General features: G+C 40.7%; 1 protein-coding gene across 5 annotated transcripts in view; it reads left to right on the forward strand.

Moving 5' to 3' along the window:
• ALG9 (ALG9 alpha-1,2-mannosyltransferase) overlaps positions 1 to 14119 on the forward strand; it is a 99437-nt gene extending 85318 nt beyond the window's left edge. For all 5 annotated transcript variants that reach the window (XM_072729825.1, XM_072729824.1, XM_072729827.1 and 2 more), the window contains exons 15-16: positions 10308 to 10426; positions 10714 to 14119. In XM_072729825.1, the coding sequence (XP_072585926.1) occupies positions 10308 to 10426; positions 10714 to 10751 (157 nt within the window). In that variant the 3' untranslated portion in view covers positions 10752 to 14119. The remainder of the gene's footprint in view (positions 1 to 10307; positions 10427 to 10713) is intronic.
• Positions 14120 to 18829: the final 4710 nt, after the last annotated feature.

The raw sequence follows: 18829 nt of genomic DNA on the forward strand, positions 1-18829 counted from the left end.
TTGTGCCTCAGAGAACTTCCAGACCATTACACGGATCTTTGGAGGTGGCTACCAAATAGTCAAAACTGGGAATGTATTCATGAATGTCAAGGGTCTATTGGACATCCCTGCTGGAAATAGTGTCATTCTGGTCACGTAGGTAATCAGGCTTCAGCACATTTTATGTAAACTGAAACCTGGAGAGGTTACTTGGCTTTCTGCATTAATATTTTCTTGGCCAATATTGGGTGCTCTCCACATGTCACTTGTGCTGTGACATCCCGTGGGACACTCCCCCCTGCCACCACCACACGCTGTAGACTCAACTTTGCTTGGACCCATCTGATGTCCTTAGGACTGATCTGTTCAGGAAGTGAAGAGAAAAAAGAGCTTTGTAGTATTTTTGCTAATTCCTTTTCCTTGTAGAAGATGAATATTGTTAGGAGCAAGGGAGGTAAAACTAGATGTTCTGATTTATTCTTTCACAGAAGGATATTTATTGGGCACTTTCTGTGGTACTGTCCTAAAAACTGGAGATAATGGCAGTTAGACAGAGTTCTTTCATGAGACCGGCACTCTCATGGGGTATAACATACAGCATGTAACTCCTGTGTCCCCCTCTCTTCTTTGAAAAAGAGAGAAATGTCCCCTCTGCACTACTTACAGAAGATTAGTATTTATCACCCCATTTCCTGTTAAAAATTATTAAAGCACAGTCATATTTTTGATGTGCCCCGGCTTTTTGAGCAGTTCTTAAATTGCTTGATATGGGACTGTAGGTTGAGGATGGCTAAGATTAAGTCTTGAGAGGATTCTGAAATTCTCTTTGGAACTGAAGATTTCTGTGCGGCGGACCGTGGACAATCTCGCTGGTTTATGAACTACATGAGAGAGAGAGGAAACCAGCTTTAAAAAGAAAGAACTGGCAGTGGGTTTAGACTAGAGGTTCACAGGGATATTAATGTTTGGATGGATGGATAGATAGCTAAAAATAGAAAACCTGAGGACTAGGATGTTTTCTTTGTAACATGAAAAATTGACCCAGCATTTCATTTGTGCCTGTTGAGCTGGTGACCTCAGGGTCTGGCAGGCAGTCTTCCGTGACCGCCAGCAAGGGCAGATTTAAATCTCCACAGCAGAATGCTCCCCCGGCCCTGATCAATAGGGCTGCTAATTGAATTAGAAAACATTCTGAGCTGTGGCTAATTATGCTATTCAGGCAATTGCTTTGTCAACATGGATTTCATCCTCGAATTGCTTAAGTGACTTTCTCACTGGGAGGGAAAGTCACCTTCTATGATTGAGGCACTTATTTTGTGGCTCCCTAAATTTTTTTTTCCTTTTCAAGTTTTTATTTTACTTTATTGTATATTTTTATTGGGGTTCGATTTGCCAACATATAGCATAACACCCAGTGCTCATCCCATCAAGTGCCCCCCCTCAGTGCCCATCACCCAGTCACCCCAACCTACCCCCCCACCCTGCCCACCTCCCCTTCCACTACCCCTTGTTCATTTCCCAGATTTAGGAATCTTTCATGTTCTGTCTCCCTCTCTGATATTTCCCACTCATTTTCTCTCCTTTCCCCTTTAATCCCTTTCACTATTTTTTGTATTCCTTGAATGAATGAAACCATATAATGTTTGTCCTTCTCTGATTGACTTACTTCACTCAGCATAATACCGTCCAGTTCTGTCCACGTTGAAACCACCATTTGCTTCAACGTGGATAGAACTGGGGGGTATTATGCTGAGTGATGTGGCTCCCTAAATATTGCTTCCTGTGCTTCCCTAGGGCAATGCTATGGCGTTTCACATTATTACAGACATTGTTGTGTGAGTTTTGATAGACATTAGTTAGGTTCTAATTTGTATTTCAGTCTGCTCTGTGTTTCTAGGTCTGTGTTTCCAGGTCTATGCTACTCCAGTGCTCCACTGCTCTTTTCTTTCACAAAGCCAAATAACCAATTTGATGTCACTCTATCCAGTAACAGAGCAATTTAAAAGGCCCTAGTCGTGCTTAACATGTTAAAGTTGTTGAAGGTAAATAAATTAACTTAGAACATCAGCTATCGTGTTAGAAGTGAAGAATTCAAGCCAACTTGTTTTTTTGGGTTAAAAAAAATAGTCAATATACTCATAAGTGATGTACATGTGTGTGTATATTGACTGCTCACTTCATCTTCTAGAAGATATTACTGGCTTTAGACCTACCTTCCTTCCTTCCTTCCTTCCTTCCTTCCTTCCTTCCTTCCTTCCTTCCCTCCCTCCCTCCCTTCCTTCCTTCCTTCCTTCCTTCCTTCCTTCCTTCCTTCCACCAACATATACTATAACACCCAGTGTTCATCCCATCAAGTGCCCTCCTCAGTGTCCATCACCCAGTTACCCTGCCCGCCTCCCCTTCCACTACCCTTTGTTCATTTCCCAGAGTTAGGAGTTTCTCATGTTTTGTCACCCTCTCTAATTTTTCCCACTCATTTTCCCTCCTTTCCCTTATAAACCTTTCACTATTTCTTATATTCCCTGTATGAGTTAAACCATATGATTGTCCTCTGATTGACTTACTTCACTCAGCATAATACCCTCCAGTTCTATCCACGTTGAAGCAAATGATGGGTATTTGTCATTTCTAGTGGCTGAGTAATATTCCATTGTATACAAGGACCACAGCTTCTTTTTCTTTAAATAATAAATTTATTTTTTTATTGGTGTTCAATTTGCCAACATACAAAATAACACCCAGTGTTCATCCCGTCACGTGCCCCGCTCAGTGCCCATCACCCATTCACCCCCACCCCCTGCCCTCCTTCCCTTCCACCACCCCTAGTTCATTTCCCAGAATTAGGAGTCTTCATGTTCTGTCTCCCTTTCTGATATTTCCTACCCATTTCTTCTCCCTTCCGTTCTATTCCCTTTCACTATTATTTATATTCCCCAAATGAACGAGACCATATAATGTTTGTCCTTCTCCGATTGACTTATTTCATTCAGCATAATACCCTCCAGTTCCATCCACGTTGAAGCAAATGGTGGGTATTTGTCGTTTCTAACGGCTGAGTAATATTCCATTGTATACATAAACCACATCTTCTTTATCCATTCATCTGTTGATGGAAACCGAGGCTCCTTCCACAGTTTGGCTATTGTGGACATTGCTGCTATGAACACTGGGGTGCAGGTGTCCTGCCGTTTCACTGCATCTCTATCTTTGGGGTGAATCCCCAGCAGTGCAATTACTGGGTCAGAGGGTAGCTCTATTTTTAACTCTTTGAGGAACTTCCACATTGTTTTTCAGAGTGCCTGTACCAGCTTGCATTCCTAGTGGCTTTAGATGTTAATGGTAGATAATGCTCTTAAAGACCACGAGCAGAATCAGCAGAGGAAAAAGATTCACTTTCTAATAACATTGTTCCAATACCAAACTCGGATGATAAATGGATTATATAAGGCTTCTCTTATGTAGAGTCCCCACCTTTTATATAGTTTTGTATCCAGGCTTAACTAGAAATGACTCGTGTTTCCTGAACACATAATAGAATTTGATGCTGAATTCTTGGGACTGTACACGGAGGAAGCATGGCAGAATCAAGATGCTTCCCGGATCTCTCGATGTATTCAAGTCGGACCTGTGCTTGTCCTTAGCAAGATGGCTGTTACAAGCTACACATGCAATGGGACTTTAAATTCCCCATTGAGAGTGGGACTCTTCTGTCCACCATTATTTTTCTGGCACTTAAATCATTGCTTGACATGATGCTCAGTCACTGGTGGAAGAACTGGATTGAGTTAAACTCAGATCTCATTTGTATAAAATCCGTCCCTCACTCTCTTCAGTGGTCTTTCCTTCTCCTTCGCTCCCTCCCTGCCTTCCATTCTTCCATTCAGCCTCCATCTAACCTTTGCTTTTCAGCACATATTGGGTGCCAGACACCGTGCTGTTGGTAAATAAAACAGACTTGGTCCCAGAAATCTGGTACTGGGAGTAGGGGTGAAAACAGACAATAAACAAAGTAACCAACAAGTTACACATTGTGAAGAGTGTACCAACACACAAGGTACCCTCAGATTAACTGATAGAACTGGAAGCCTAGGTTTTCCTAGGATGTTGCAAGACCTTTCAAAGGTTGCCTCTAAGATGAAGAATGAAAAATGAGTTGGGCTTTGAAGAGTGTTTTAGGCAGAGGAAGGAAAGCATGCGAAGGCTGTAGGGTAGGGATTGAGAGGACGCTGGCGTAGTGGGCAAGTGTGCGAGGTGAGGTTGGCCAGGCAAGGACGGGCTAGATCTCCTAGGGCTTTGTAGCCCATGAGAAAGAGTTTGGATTTTATTCAAGCCATTTTCAGGCTGTGGACAGAGCATTTAACCTAAGATCCTATAGATCTGGTTATATGAATGAGCAAGTCGCCTTTCTGTTGAGTCTATCTTGGAATGTTGGATGGAGAAAATGAAATAAGATACAGTAAATGCTTTTTCCACACCTGTGCAACCCTCAGTGTTTGTCCTGTCTTTTCAATGTGTGTAGTATCACTTTGAACTTTGGGATCAGCTTTTAGTATTTAGTAAATGCTATGTTGTGGTTATGTATCATTTATATTGTTTTTCCCAACTAGATCATTAGCTCTTTGAGAACAGGAATTTTTGTGCCTCAGGGCCAGCACACAAAGCCCCACACATAGTAAACATATAAGGGTTTTATTCATTTAAGGATTTGACATTTATTTAAAAACTTATCTACTGGTTTTTAAAAACTATTATAAGTAGTATGTTTGCCTACTTTTGTATATGTTTGAAATTTTCTATTGTACAAATGGAAAATGGAGTAGCTTGTTAAAACAATATGGTGTAGAGTATAAAATAAAAATTCTTTATAATAGGGGCTACATCGTTTTTGCTTTAACACTGTTAATGATGGGGATCCCTGGTGGCTCAGCAGTTTGGTGCCTGTCTTCGGCCCAGGACGTGATCCTGGAGTCCCAGGATCGAGTCCCGCATTGGGCTCCCTGCATGGAGCCTGGTTCTCCCCTGCCTGTGTCTCTGCCTCTCTCTCTCTCTCTCTCTCTCTCTCTCTCTCTCATAAATCTTAAACAAACAAACACTGCTAAAATTGCTTTTCTAAATGGCTGTGCAGATTTCCACTTTGGCAATATCTGTTTCCTAATTCCTCACCAGTGTTTGGTTATTTGATACTGTCAGACTTTTTAACTTGTGCAAACCTGATTATTGAAAAATTACACCTGTATTTCCATTTCCCTGATTTACTGGTAAGATTGAACATTGCTTCCTGTGTTTAATTGGCCATTTATGTTTCTTTTCTCCATTCATATTCTTTGTCATTTTTCCCTACTATCTTCCCCCAAGATTTGTCATCTTGATTGCAGGAATATTTCATATGTTCTCACTGCTAATCTCCTATGTATTGCATGTATTTTGTCCTGGTCTCCCTTATTTTTTTATCTTTGTCTCAGCCTGCCTTTTGCTTTCCACAGTAAGGCATAGTAGCCCTTCTTCCACCTCAGGGCAGTCAGTATTTTTCGTGATGTCCCCTGTATGGCCCAAAATCTCTTCTAGAGTTTCTGGACATGATCTGTCAGCATACCAAGAAAAATAGTCCGCCATTTGCTGTCTTTCCCAATAGACACTTTTCATTTTTTACAGTTTTCTTTTTAGTTATTTTATAAGTAACTTAAAAAATATGAGTAAGAGGATAGTAAAACAGAAACAAAACCTTCATTTGAAAGCTTAACAATTTAAATGTAGTGACCTCAAATCTTTGTTCCATATTCTTCTGCTTCAGAATAAATACATAGATATATAGACAAGTGAAATGGACACCTCTGAATGCACTTGTCATGCATGGACCTGGAATAGGTCCATCTTGAAAATACTGGTTCCAAACTTTAAATATATCTCCAGGAGATTCTAGCTTATCACTTCTAGTTGTTCTACCACTTGCATCATCAAAATGCAAAACCAGAAATTTTTTGAAACCTTTGATGGCTCATAATTTTGTTGAAGAGAGTATAACTATCTTCTTAGCTCCATAATTCAGACATTTTCATTCTTAGATTTATAAACCAAGATGATAGATCCATTGAATTTTTAAATTTCTTTCCCATATATACTGCTCCTAGTCATCCTTGAATACTAACCTGCCTTCAGCATTTGCCCACTGTGAACTGTATCAAATAAAACTTGGCCCACAGCTCTCATAAAAGATGAAAGAATATGATCATATGTCCTTTCAGTGTAAAGGATGGTCCAGGTTCTTGTTGCAAAACATTGAATGATGAAGTCCTCCCTGTGGGATGACTGACTCAATGTAAATACCTTATATTCTTTTTGTTCTGAGAAATACCTTGCTCATTCATCAACTTTTGAGAGGATTCATCTGTATATGCTGTATAATATACTGCCATCTGAAGATGCTTAGACTGAACTTATACTTAGGATTGGGGTTACCATCCTCACTGGAGGTGCTGCTCTGTGTCTTTTTGCACTCATCATCTTCTTTTTTTTTTTTAATAAGATTTTATTTATTTATTTCAGAGAGAGAGAGAGTGAGCACAAGTGGAGGGAAGGGCAGAGGGAGGACTGCAGACTACCCGCTGAGCAGGGAGCTTGATGCAGGACTTGATCCCAGGACCCTGGGATCATGACCTGAGTCAAAGGCAGACGCTCAATCAACCGAGCCGCCCAGGTGCCCTGCACTCATCTTCTGATCTAATAATTGTGAAATGTCTCCTTCCATCCATTTTCTTCTCATTGCCATTATGGACTGAAAATTTAAAAATCCAGGATTCTCAACTGTGTTCAATGAAAGCTAAAAGCAGACAGCAAAGATAGTATCTCAGGTCTTTTAAACCTTATTGAAAGAGGATACAATAATTTGGGGAGTGCAATTAGAAAATTGCAGGATAATGGTGATTACTTTTGCATCATCCTTTTTGGTGACTTCTCTTTTCCTTTGTCTTATTTTAGTTTTTTAAAAAAACATAGTTGTAAATAATCCAAGATACAGAAGAAAAAAATAAAACCACTAAAATTCTGTAATATAACTTAAATTTATTTTATTTTTTTTATTCAAATAAGTCTCAATTTTAATAAGATCCTCTACATACACATTTGCTACTAAAAATTGAAATAGCACATCAAGAAAATTACAATTTCTGAAAACCAGAAAAATCTACCTTATGCACACCCTCCCCTAATTATACTCTAACCAAACCACCCCAAGTTTTCTGTGTATTCCTTCTGCACAAGTTACTTGGCTTCCGATTTTTTGATGTTAGGTTTTATCTTAATGACTTTAGGCTTCTCAAACACTTAGGCACACTCAACCTAGTAGTGCTTCCTTAGGTCAAATTGAAAAGTGGACATAAACTGAAACCATTCAAATGCAAACTGCAGGAACTGAAGTCATTCAAATGAAAACTACAGGAATCCTCACAAACTAATATCAAACTGGAATAGATACAAGACAGTTTATATCATAGATTATTAAAATATTACAATTTGTCTTAACATAGAACAGCTTTCCCGAGCTGCTGCATAACGATCCTAGAATTACTAATCAGAGGAAATAGTACAAGTTTATGTTTACATTGGCTCCGTGTCATAATTTTTCTCCATGCTGGTATCCTCAGAAACATCTTTATGATACAGGCAATAATGACAGGTACATCTAAATCTTTCCACTCTGGATTCACCCTCAATTTCCTGCTCTGGTAGATCCTTTTGAAGCATGGACCGCTTGTTGAGGTAGCGCTGGTACTGAATCAATCGAATCATCCTCTCCATCCTTTCTTTCCTAGCAGTTAACAGAGTCCTCACTCCACTCCTCTTCCTGTTGTTGCTGAGGATGCGGTCAACAAGCCCCTGTGGTTTCTTCTCTCTCTCCTGCTGCTGGGGTGGATAATCTGGTAGCGGGGAAGGGAGTTTGATACTAGGGTCGAGAGTCAGTTTGCTAAGGTTCTTTACTAACACTTCGGACATGGTTCGAACAGCTGAACCTTCCTGAGAGTGCTCTTCAGGAAACATCTGAGATGATCCCGGGGCCCAGGCTGGGTGCAGCTGCTTTGGTGAATCCATTGAAACCCTAGTTGTGGACTGAAGCTCCTGGATCTTCGGGTGCCAGTGGGAGGTGATGCTCAAGACTCTAACTTAAATTTATAAAAGGTTGCAGTGGACCCACATGGTAAAGATAGGATGAGGTTCTTTAAAAAATATTTATTTATTTATTTATTCATGAGAGAGAGAGAGAGAGAGAGAGAGAGAGAGAGGCAGAAACACAGGAGGAGGGAGAAGCAGGCTCCATGCCGGGAGCCCAGGATCGCGCCCTGGGCCAAAGGCAGGTGCCAAACCGCTGAGCCACCCAGGGATCCCGGATGATTTTTATTCTAAAAAATAAGTACAATTTTTCTTTGTTCTTAGAAGACTCTAAAACAAAATTATGAAATAACAGCCTTCCCAAATAGTAGGGAATTGTTCAAAAAAGAGAGTGGAAAAACTCACATTGGGCCCAGCAGGCCTAAAATGTTCTATTGGAGCTGCCTGAAGGATTGAGCTGACCAGAAATACGTACTGACCATGCTAACAAAGTTTTGATGGCAGAGCCTGCTGCAATGGAAATGACTCTTAATTAGTCTTAGCCTCTCTTTACTACACTGAAGCTTGCAGGAGTTTGCTCTGGCTTACAGTTTTCTGTTCTGACCTTCCCCTTATCTTTGCGGCGTGGACAGAAAGGATAAACTAACTTCTTTTTTACTGAGGTAGGTGCTTCCTCCTCATGTTCATTTTGTTAGCAGGCCTGCTTTATCTCATTTGTCTCTCTTCTAAGCCTCTTTTCTATCAAAGCCCTTGAGCTGTTAGCTGTTGAAGGAAAGTGCATCTCTGTTGAGCACAGAGCACTGCCAGCGTCCCATTTGGGGAGAATCTAAGAGGTGTGTATGCCAAGCACGATATCATTGTGTGCAGGCATTGCGGGAGTCTGCCAAACCCAGGGGTAGGCTGCCAGTACAAATGCCACGTTGACATGACATTTACAAGTTTAGAGTCTGGAAGAGGACTGGCAGCAGAACACTCTCCAGCTACCTCATTTAGGGTGGCAGTAACTGGGCCAATTTTTGATTTTTAGACTCAGAAAGCATAGTCAAGAAGTAGTACTTCATATAGAATTCCAAACTATCACTGCCACATTTTCTAGGAAGTGATGAATTTGGTTAGCCTGTTTCTGGAATGTAGGATAAACCATAATGCAGGTTATTGAGTGCAGAATCTGGAATGAAATCTGGATTTGAATGAGGGCTTTTTTTTTTTTTTACTTTTTTATTTATGATAGTCACACAGAGAGAGAGAGAGAGAGAGAGAGAGAGAGAGAGAGAGAGGCAGAGACACAGGCAGAGGGAGAAGCAGGCTCCATGCACCGGGAGCCCGACATGGGATTCGATCCCGGGTCTCCGGGATCACGCCCTGGGCCAAAGGCAGGCGCCAAACCGCTGCACCATCCAGGGATCCCTGAATGAGGGCTCTATCATCTATCACTTACTGTGTGACCCTGACCAGGTTACTTTGTGTAGGCCTCAGTTGCCCATCTCTAAAGTAGAGATAATAGCACTTTCCTCATGGGGTTATTGAGTGAATTAAATAATATCTTTAGAAGTGCAAGCACTTTTTCTAGTGCTTGTCTAATACTGAGTACTCAATAAATGTGAGGGAGTTTTCACATTCTTGAGAAACTCATGAGAAATTCTGGCTTTCTGCTCTTTGTATATTTTAGTAACAAGTTGGTATATTACCACCTGCCAGGGACCCATGAGCTTGTGTGTATACTCTCTCTCTCTGATTAGGCACTGCTGGAGTGAGCATGTGCACAGAAAGCCCAGGACATAGTTTTCTTTACCTCTCCTAGGAAACTAAGAACTGGAATCAGGATCATTGGAGCATTTGGCATCTCTACAGTCTCTTAGATGCAGAAACCACTTGGGTGTTAAGAGTTTATTCCAGTAATAGCAGTCCTTAGATTGACCTGGAACTTATCTATGGCATATTCTGTGCAAAGTGAAGGCCTGTAGCTATTCTGAAGGAAACACTGTGGCTTATTAGGGACGCCATCTTTTCAGTGTTGGTAGCAAGGTACTTGGTCTCGATTAAATCTGTCTTCATGATTTAGTAGTTAAATCAGAGATTTTTCTGTGCTAAATGTTTAGAATAAGATCCACCACCACAAATGAAGGTAACTTCATTTTATCATTTTCAACATTGTTGGAAATTCTCTCAAATGACAAAATTCTGACTTGTCTTTTTTCTTTTTTTCTTTCTTTCTTGTTTCTCAGATCTTCAAAGTTACTGCGGGCATTCTATGTCCCCTTCCTGTCAGATCAATATACAGTGTATGCGAACTACACCATCCTCAAACCCCGGAAAGCAAAGCAAATCAGGAAGAAAAGCGGAGGTTAGCAACACGCCTGTGGCCCCAAAGGACGGTCATCCTGTTAACTAGTGATTGCACTGACGGGACTCCCTCCAAGTCATCATTTGTAACATTTGTAATAAAAGCTGTCTGACACAGAGACTGGAATCTGGGTGCTTTGGGCTGGTCAGAGTCCTTCACGTTCTCGTCTTGCCTATGTCTCTGTTCTGCATGTAAACTTATTGCAGCTAGGCAGGAAAAGGCCCTAAAGTGTGGTAGATATGTTGCTCTACATCTTACTGTTTTTCTTCTGTTCAATTATTTACTAGACCGGAGGAGAGCAGAACTACCTTACAGGAAGAATTGAAAACCCCTGAACTGGATGGCTGCGTTAAACTGTTCTCCATACTCTGGCCTGGCATCTGAGAAGTAGCAAGCCTCTTTTGGGCCATATGGGCTTCTCCACCAAAGCTGTTTGGCAGCTCCTAGCAGACCTTGTTCAAACTCTAGTGCTGAAAATGAGCACAGCCTAATTGCCAACCTACATGTCCTTTTCACCTCATGCAAGACTAAGCTTCTCTAAAGCACTTCACAGGACTAGAACCCTGTCCTGGAGATACTCAGGAAAAAGGCAACTATTTGAGGAACTGTGACCTAATTTCATTATGTAGAATGCCTCTTACTTTCATTTTATTTCCTTTACAACAAACTGTAATATGTTTTCTTTAGGTCTAAGCATGCTGTTTTTTGAATTCAAGACTTCTCTGTATTAAGGTATCAACAGACCAGACCATAACTGTACAGGACATATTTGGAGAAAGTTAATTCTATCACTTGGTAGGTTTGGATGACCTCATATTTTTAAGTAATGTTTTCTGAGGCCATTTCTGAGGAAATTAAGAATTCCCTCTCCCCCCCCTTTTTTTAACAACCCTAGTGGATAAAGGGCCAAGTATGTATTTATAGCACCTATTTTTGATTCTATCTATTGCAAAGTGCATTCTGCATGGGGCATGTCTAGTCAAATAGGTAATGATAAGGACCTAATTAAAATGTAGTAAGTATTACTGTTACTTTACTTACAATATTCCATAGTTTACAAAGCACTTTCACATTATCTCATTGGGTCCTCACAGTCATGACATGGGATAGACAAGGCAAGTGGTTTTATCCCCATTTTACAGATGATGAAACAGACTTTGGCATGGGGGGTGGGGAACGTCAAATGGCTTGCCCAAGGTCACAAGGCCAGTCAGTAATAGAGCTAGGACTAGCACCTGGTTCCCTAACTTCTACCCTAGTGTGCTTCCATCCTTCCTCTCTTGACTCTGAAGACATTACTTGGAAGAATGATGGTGTTGGCCAGAGACCTGCTTGATAATGTAACTTTCTATTTTAAAGAAGACTTTTATCTGTATTTCTTTGAGTTCCTCAGAGCCTCCATTGTGCCTGTCAGACCATCACAGCAGCACCCCATGATGCAGCCCAGCCTGTGTCAGGAAAGTAGTGCTCGTGTTTGGAAGCTCTGTTCTTCTGCAACCACACAGGATCCCCTATTAGTTGCATTTCCACATAGGCTATCTGAGGGCCTATTATAGGTGCCTTATTTTCCTAAGGGTAACTGTGTCTAGTATCTGCAAATAGGATAAAGCTATTTTCCAGAGGATAGAAGCTATTTTCCATCTTCCATTCTTTAAAGAGAAGGTCTTTTCAACAGAAACTGATCCCAAGAGAGGAGAACATAAGTAATAAGGGAGGAAGAAAATGGCTGGTTCCCACATGACAAGTCTCCTTTTTGGGATCCCTCTAATGGAATTTCTAGGGTTGAAGTGCTGGAGAGGAACTTGGTCTAGACAGTTTAGAACAGTGATGGGAGAGTCAAGCTCAGCCAGGGTCCCACTTGCTGCTTTAAAGATTTCTGGCATTTAATCCCCAGTACTTGGTTCCTGCTTTCTGAGGCAAATATTGTCACCTGTGGTCTGACTACAGGGTAGAGAATTTTCAGCGAAAGATCTTGATCTTGTCCTACCTGCAGGAACAATGTACTGTCTTTCGCAATGGCTAAAGTGCTCTACTTTTTGCAGAGGTAAATGAGTCCCATAACAGAGGTTCACAGTGAGTAGCTTTTTTTCTTAATCCAAGTGATACAATGGCTGGTCTATTTTATCATCTTGCATGTTTAAAAAAAAAAAAAGCCTTCTGAGTAAAAACTTACTGTAAAGAGCACAAAAAAGGTCACAATTGATCCAGGGATTTCTTGGGAATATCCGTTCCTATCCCTTTTCAAACCTGGTTTTGGTTTTCTCTGTTATAGGTCCATCTTTAGTGAGAGCACAATAGATTGTGAAACACTGTGCCAAATGCTAGGGGTAAGGGATATAAAAATGAATGTTTTTTTGTGGTGAAAATGAGTATTTCTCATATGATGTTATATAAACACATTAGGAAAAAAAAAATCTCTGTCTCAGCAATATAGGGATAGCCTCCCTGTATTGCTTCCCCAGCTTTGCCTAGAGAAAAAAAGAGTTTCAAAACACCTGGTCATACAAGCATTTCTCTTCTAGAGAATCATTGTTTAGCATGAGCCTCCTGTAAGCTCTGCCTTCCATAAGGTTGCAGTATCTGAGGCACTTCTTTCTCCACAGATTGTTGAATATTGAAGAATGAAGGACTACAGGTTATTTGTAAGAACCTTGATTACAGAGCTGAGTGAGGGGGTGGGTATACTTGGCAGTTTCAGGGTTTTCTAATCTCTATCAAGTTTATTTATTTTTTAGTAATTTCTATATGGGGCTCAAACACTTAACCCTGAGATCAGGAGTTACATGTTCTTCTGACTGAGCCAGTTAGGGACTCCATTGATCTCTAGATCTTAAGCAGCCTTATCTGAACCCTAGATCTTAAGACACTGAGCCCCATTATTGAACCAGGCAGTATAGTAGGCATCTATTACCAAAGTATACCTATCACCTGGTACACTTTGATAAAAGACCAGTCACTTTAATCTCCTGGGATAATCCTAGAAAATGGGAGCCCATACTCTTTATTATTGAATTTGAGTTTAGAAACATTGTTTTAAATCAAGGTGGCTCTTGATCTCAACCATTTATTTGGGTAACTTTTCCTAGTTTGGAGTTTTGAGAAAGAGCCTTAAAAACTCATGTGGTTTTATAGCATTAGATCTGGAGTGACTGTTGGGGCAAAGCACCAATGGCAGTCCTTTATTGTGTGTTGCATTTCATGGGATTTATTGGAATAATTCACTGTGATTATGCTGTCTTCTATCTGGTGTCAGGCAGCTCTGCTTTTAATTTAGTTATTTTCTCTTAAGAGGGTAAAGAGGCACAATTTCATCCTTGCCTCCATGGCCTATTAAATCTCATGTGTTAATTCATTCTGATGTTACTACGTTCAATGCCTTGAGTAAATGGATAGATGGACATGTGCTCAGCTTTGTTCTTGGGCAACAGAAGGATCAGATTTCTGTATGGCATTGTTGGATTTCAGAGCCCTCTGGTGTTTTGGTAAATCTAGACGAATGTTGCCTTCAATTTTTCCAATATATATGACCATGTAATTTGTGCTGCAGATGAAATCAGGAAGCAGTGCAGTGTTGAAGCAAGTCTTGTCCAATTCATTTGTCTTCCTGATTCCCGTACTTTATCTTACTTGTCAGTGTTTATATTACATACATGTATTTTCTGTAAAAGAAAGAAATAAATCTTGGCAATTTGACTTTCCTGTTTAGTGTGATATTTTCTCTTTTGCTACATGTAGTCTTTTTTAAATCTTCAGAGATTGAAACTCAACTCCTCCCATCTGTCCCCGCTCTCATTCTTCAGTGTATAGACCTGCCTTCCACAGGCCAAATAGTCTGGAATGTTTATTCTGAAAACTCTAGGAAGAAGCCTTTATTTGTGAAAGCCTGCGAGGGTTAGTTTTATTGTACTTTTGGAAAAACGAAGCATTATGAAGATTACTCAACATGTCAGTGTTGTGCCTAAAAAGTGATAGTTTCCGGATGCACTGTGTGTTTTTGGATGAAAAAATCTCTGGACCACGACAGTCTTAACATTCATAGAAGTGTGGATCTGGTAATATTTAACATTTAAGCAATTTCCTCCTTTGTTGGGGGTTGTCAAGAACAATAAAAGTTTTTTTGTGAATGAATTTGACATCATTCCCATACCTTGTACCTGTAGCCAATAACTTTTAGTAGTTATCTGGTTTTATATGATTGGTTATCAGTTTTCTTTCCTTAGGACCCAAAATGCCCATGAAACTTGGGTTTGCTTTCTTTCAAGTCATTTCAGAGAAGGGGATTTTATTAATAGAATTCCAGGAGGGAGAAGCCCACAGCCTTAATTTACTTTTCTCTGTCTAGAATGTCATCCTTCCTGGTCTCTCAAGAGCATCAATGACACATCTAGTGGCAAAGCCCATGTCACCCTCTCAGTGCTCAGCACAGTTCCCTGAACATTTTGGTAGTATACACGTTTGTTGACAATGGAGAAAGAAAAGTAAAAAGAAACCTACAACTAATACACAGCCTTTGCTTTCAAGTTGGCAGATTTTTAGACCACGGAAAACAGTAATTCCTCTGCTACCCCAAGGGCAATTTGGAAGGCTTGAAGGAGGCTCCATATTGTGCATGCTTTAGGACTTCTCCTGAAGTAGAGAGGCTTTCACATTAAAGCAGATTCCTCAGAGTACCTTCTACAAAGAGATTTGATATTTTTATTGAATATTTCTATTATTTGATTTTGGAGGGTCAGACTTAGGAGACCTTCTTGAATGAGTTTGGGGCAGATGGCCTCCCTTCCAGGCGTGAAGAAGTGCTCCATTCCTATCAGCCCTGCTAGGGAAGGGAAGTCTAACTGCAGGATGGCTTTGTAGTGATACATTCAAATTCAGTAATACCGAGTTAGCAGGTAATGTTTTAGAACTGAAGGCTGTGTTGGCTCTCTTCAGCTGTGGAGTTCAACATAGATCTGACATCAAAATAAATTATAACTAATTGATTTGATAAACAAAACGAGGCAAATTTAAATAAAGGTATGAAGTTATGGAATTGTGACATAGACTGGGAATTCCTATTGGACCTTTTTAGCATAAATGGCTCATAATGTAATTAAGAGTCAGATTAAATAGCATTTTACCTGAGTAGGAGCATTCAAAAAAAAAATTGTTTTAAGTGAACTATGGGTATCTTCATGAAATATTTAGGAGTGGTAGCATGTTTTGTTCTTGTTTTTAGTTTCTAGTTTCTGGACTGCTTATTGTCATTACATGCCTGGAGATAAAAGTATAAACAGTTGACTCTTGATGGTTCCAATGTTAAATGAATCAAGTTAAAATGAATTCCGCCAAGGATTTTTCACAGACCTACAACCACAAGTTCCAGCTGTTCCCCACCTTAGGAGGGTTCTCTTTGACCTTCATTGGCCTGCAGAGCTAGTGTTTGGCAACTGGTGCCATTGTCCTGTATTTGCCATTTTAGCTCTTGAATCTCAAATTGCCAAGTGAGAAGGGTATGTTTTCTGGTCTGTTTGCTAGCTGCCCCAGCAGCATCACACTCAGTGCTGGAGAAAACATGACCTATAGAGTAGTGATTCTCAACCAGAGCTGCACAAGTGACTCAACTGGGGACCCTTTACAAAACTGTTACTCTCTGCTTGAACCCCCAAACCCCCTTAAAGAATTCTGAGTTAGTGGCTGCAGGTGGGCCCTGACATCATTAAAAAAAAAAAACAACTTTCTTTTTTTTAAATTTAATTTATTTAAAGATTCTATTTATTTATTCATGAGAGACAGAGAGAGAGAGAGAGAGGGAGAGAGGCAGAGACAAAGACAGAGGGAGAAGCAGGCTCCATGCAGGGAGCCCGACGTGGGACTCGATCCCGGGTCTCCAGGATCAGACCCTGTGCCGAAGGCGGCGCTAAACTGCCGAGCCACCCAGGCTGCCCAAAAAACAACTTTCTATATGATTTTATATCCACTGCCATCAATATTAAGAGACTGGAAGGCAAACAATCATGCCAGAGATCCCAGATAATTAAATAGGCAAAATGTTTGGTGGTCTTTTCCAGTTACAATCCCTGGCTATGCAGGCTTCCATCCACACCTCTTGCCGCCACCACCACCACCTGCCGGCATTTTCTGTTTTTTTTTTTTTTTTTTTTTGTCTTGTTTTGTTTTGTGTTTTTTTTTTTTTACTGACTATCACACTTACCTCCCTTATTATCCATTCTCTCTCTGGGTCCGACTTTCTGGGAAACAATTAACTAATATGGTACTGATGTACACTAATGGATGTTAATAATTTACTGTAGTTCTCTTCCCATTGATTCAGCACATTTGAATGGTAACACATCTGGAAAAGAGAAATGACTCTATTCTGACAATTTCAGACCCATCTAAGTGCCATTTTATTGGTTGATTGAAAAGAATGTTTGAGTAGGCAGATCCAGCCTTGAGGAAAGCTGTCTGGTCTTTAAGGTCAGACCATAATGATCAGCACTGCTTGGCCTGCTCAGGTAAGAACCTGTGGCTTTCATGAGCCCTGTGCAGGACTTGCTGCGTGAGCCTACTTTGTAGATCTCATATGTCACTCTGGGACATGTGCACTAAGGACTTCCCCTTTGTTGCTCTGCTACGGTATGCTGCAGAGCTTCTCTGGAGCTGTGCTTCCCTACCTGCCTCCCCCCACATGCACACACAGACACGAGAGCAAAGGTTAATCTCATTTTGAGAGAAATGACCTGAAATGTGCCCACTCAACCAACAAGAAAACGCCATGTATCATTCAGCAGTTAGACTTGCTTCTTTCTTGCCTCTATTAAGAAAATGTCTCTAAGCCTCCTTGGTATTTCTGAGAATACATTCTCATTTTTTTTTCTTGCCAGTAAAATATTTGTGGAGCTGTGTAGCAAAGAGGCTGTTTTTATGGTGCTACTTTATTTATTTTTTTATGATAGTCACACACACACACAGAGAGGCAGAGACATAGGCAGAGGGAGAAGCAGGCTCCATGCACTGGGAGCCCAACGTGGGATTTGATCCCAGGTGTCCAGGATTGCACCCTGGGCCAAAGGCAAGTGCCAAACCGCTGCGCCACCCAGGGATCCCTATGGTGCTACATTTATGAAAGAATCTCAAGTGTTTTTAAAACTCATCCCCTTCCCCGGGAGCCTTTTCTATAATTGTGTTTTCACAGTCTGTGATTACGGGAGATATTCTAAAAAAATAACACTAAAGTTTAAAATTGTTGTCATGTTTTTTTTGTTTTTTAATTTTTGGTTTTGTTTTTTGTTTTACTTCCAACTATCACTGTTTTCTGAAAACTTGTGGAGGCAGCCCTGCCTAGTGCCCTCCTAGAAACTTCCCTAAATGCCCAGCAGAGGGCAGCCCATTCTCACTGAAAATTTCACAGCTCCTTTGCTTCCAGGAAACTAATCTGTTTCAGTATTTGCTGTATTCTTGGTGTATAAATTCCAGTGTAAATGGAAATATCTCAGCTACATTTCTTTAGAATCTCTATCATCCCTACATTGCTCTGTTACGTTGTTGAAATTGTGAAAATTTCCAGGAGAAAACCATGCTCATGATTTATGGGAGAATGCATCATCCGTTGCAACAGTGATTCCCTGGTTGGGAAATGATCCTCAGGTCAGTTCTCAGTTAATTTCAGTTCTCTTTAACATGACCTCCATGTTATTCAGAGGTAACAAAAGGCATGTGTTTGGTTGAGAGGGGGAAGCAGCTACTTTCGGGTTTAATTACCTGCCGATTGCCCATTGTTAAGGTTTCCAAACAGGAGCAAACTGCATCCTACACACAATCTTGACTTTGCATCTGCTCACTTACTGATATTGTCAAAGGCAACCCAAAGGATATGTGAATGGGCAGGGCATTCCCCTCCATCAAATGCCCACCCATTATCCCCAGCACAGTAGCTGAAGAAAAGTACTAGCACTTAGCAGGAGCTGTGTCCCTGTAAAGTAACAGCTTTAGAATACCTCTGATTGCTCCTCCTGTGCAGATCACGGAATGAAAAGATAATATTTGCAGATGATTTACATTTATAGGGTACCCACCTAGGCAGACAGGCTTTGAGGACCAGAGAAGTTTTAGCTCTTTGATATAGGAGATTTCCTTCTTTATCTGTGTGACGCCTGATAACCTCTTTTGAACTCAATCTTAGAACTATATGGGAAGTGCATTGTTATTTTTAAGATTTCTTATTTACTTGAGAGAGGTAGAGCTAGAAAGTGAGAGTATGAGCAGGGAGTGGAGGGGTGCATGGAGAGGGAAAGGGAGAAGCAGACTCCCTGCTAAGCAGGGAGCCCGGTGTGGGGTTGGAGCTCAGGATCCCAGGACTGTGATCTAAGCTGAAGGCATACACTTAACAGACTAAACCACCCAAGTGCCCCCTTTTGTTGTTTT

The sequence above is a fragment of the Vulpes vulpes genome, chromosome 12 (genome assembly GCF_048418805.1).
Source record: "Vulpes vulpes isolate BD-2025 chromosome 12, VulVul3, whole genome shotgun sequence".
Classification (NCBI taxonomy): Eukaryota; Metazoa; Chordata; class Mammalia; order Carnivora; family Canidae; genus Vulpes; species Vulpes vulpes.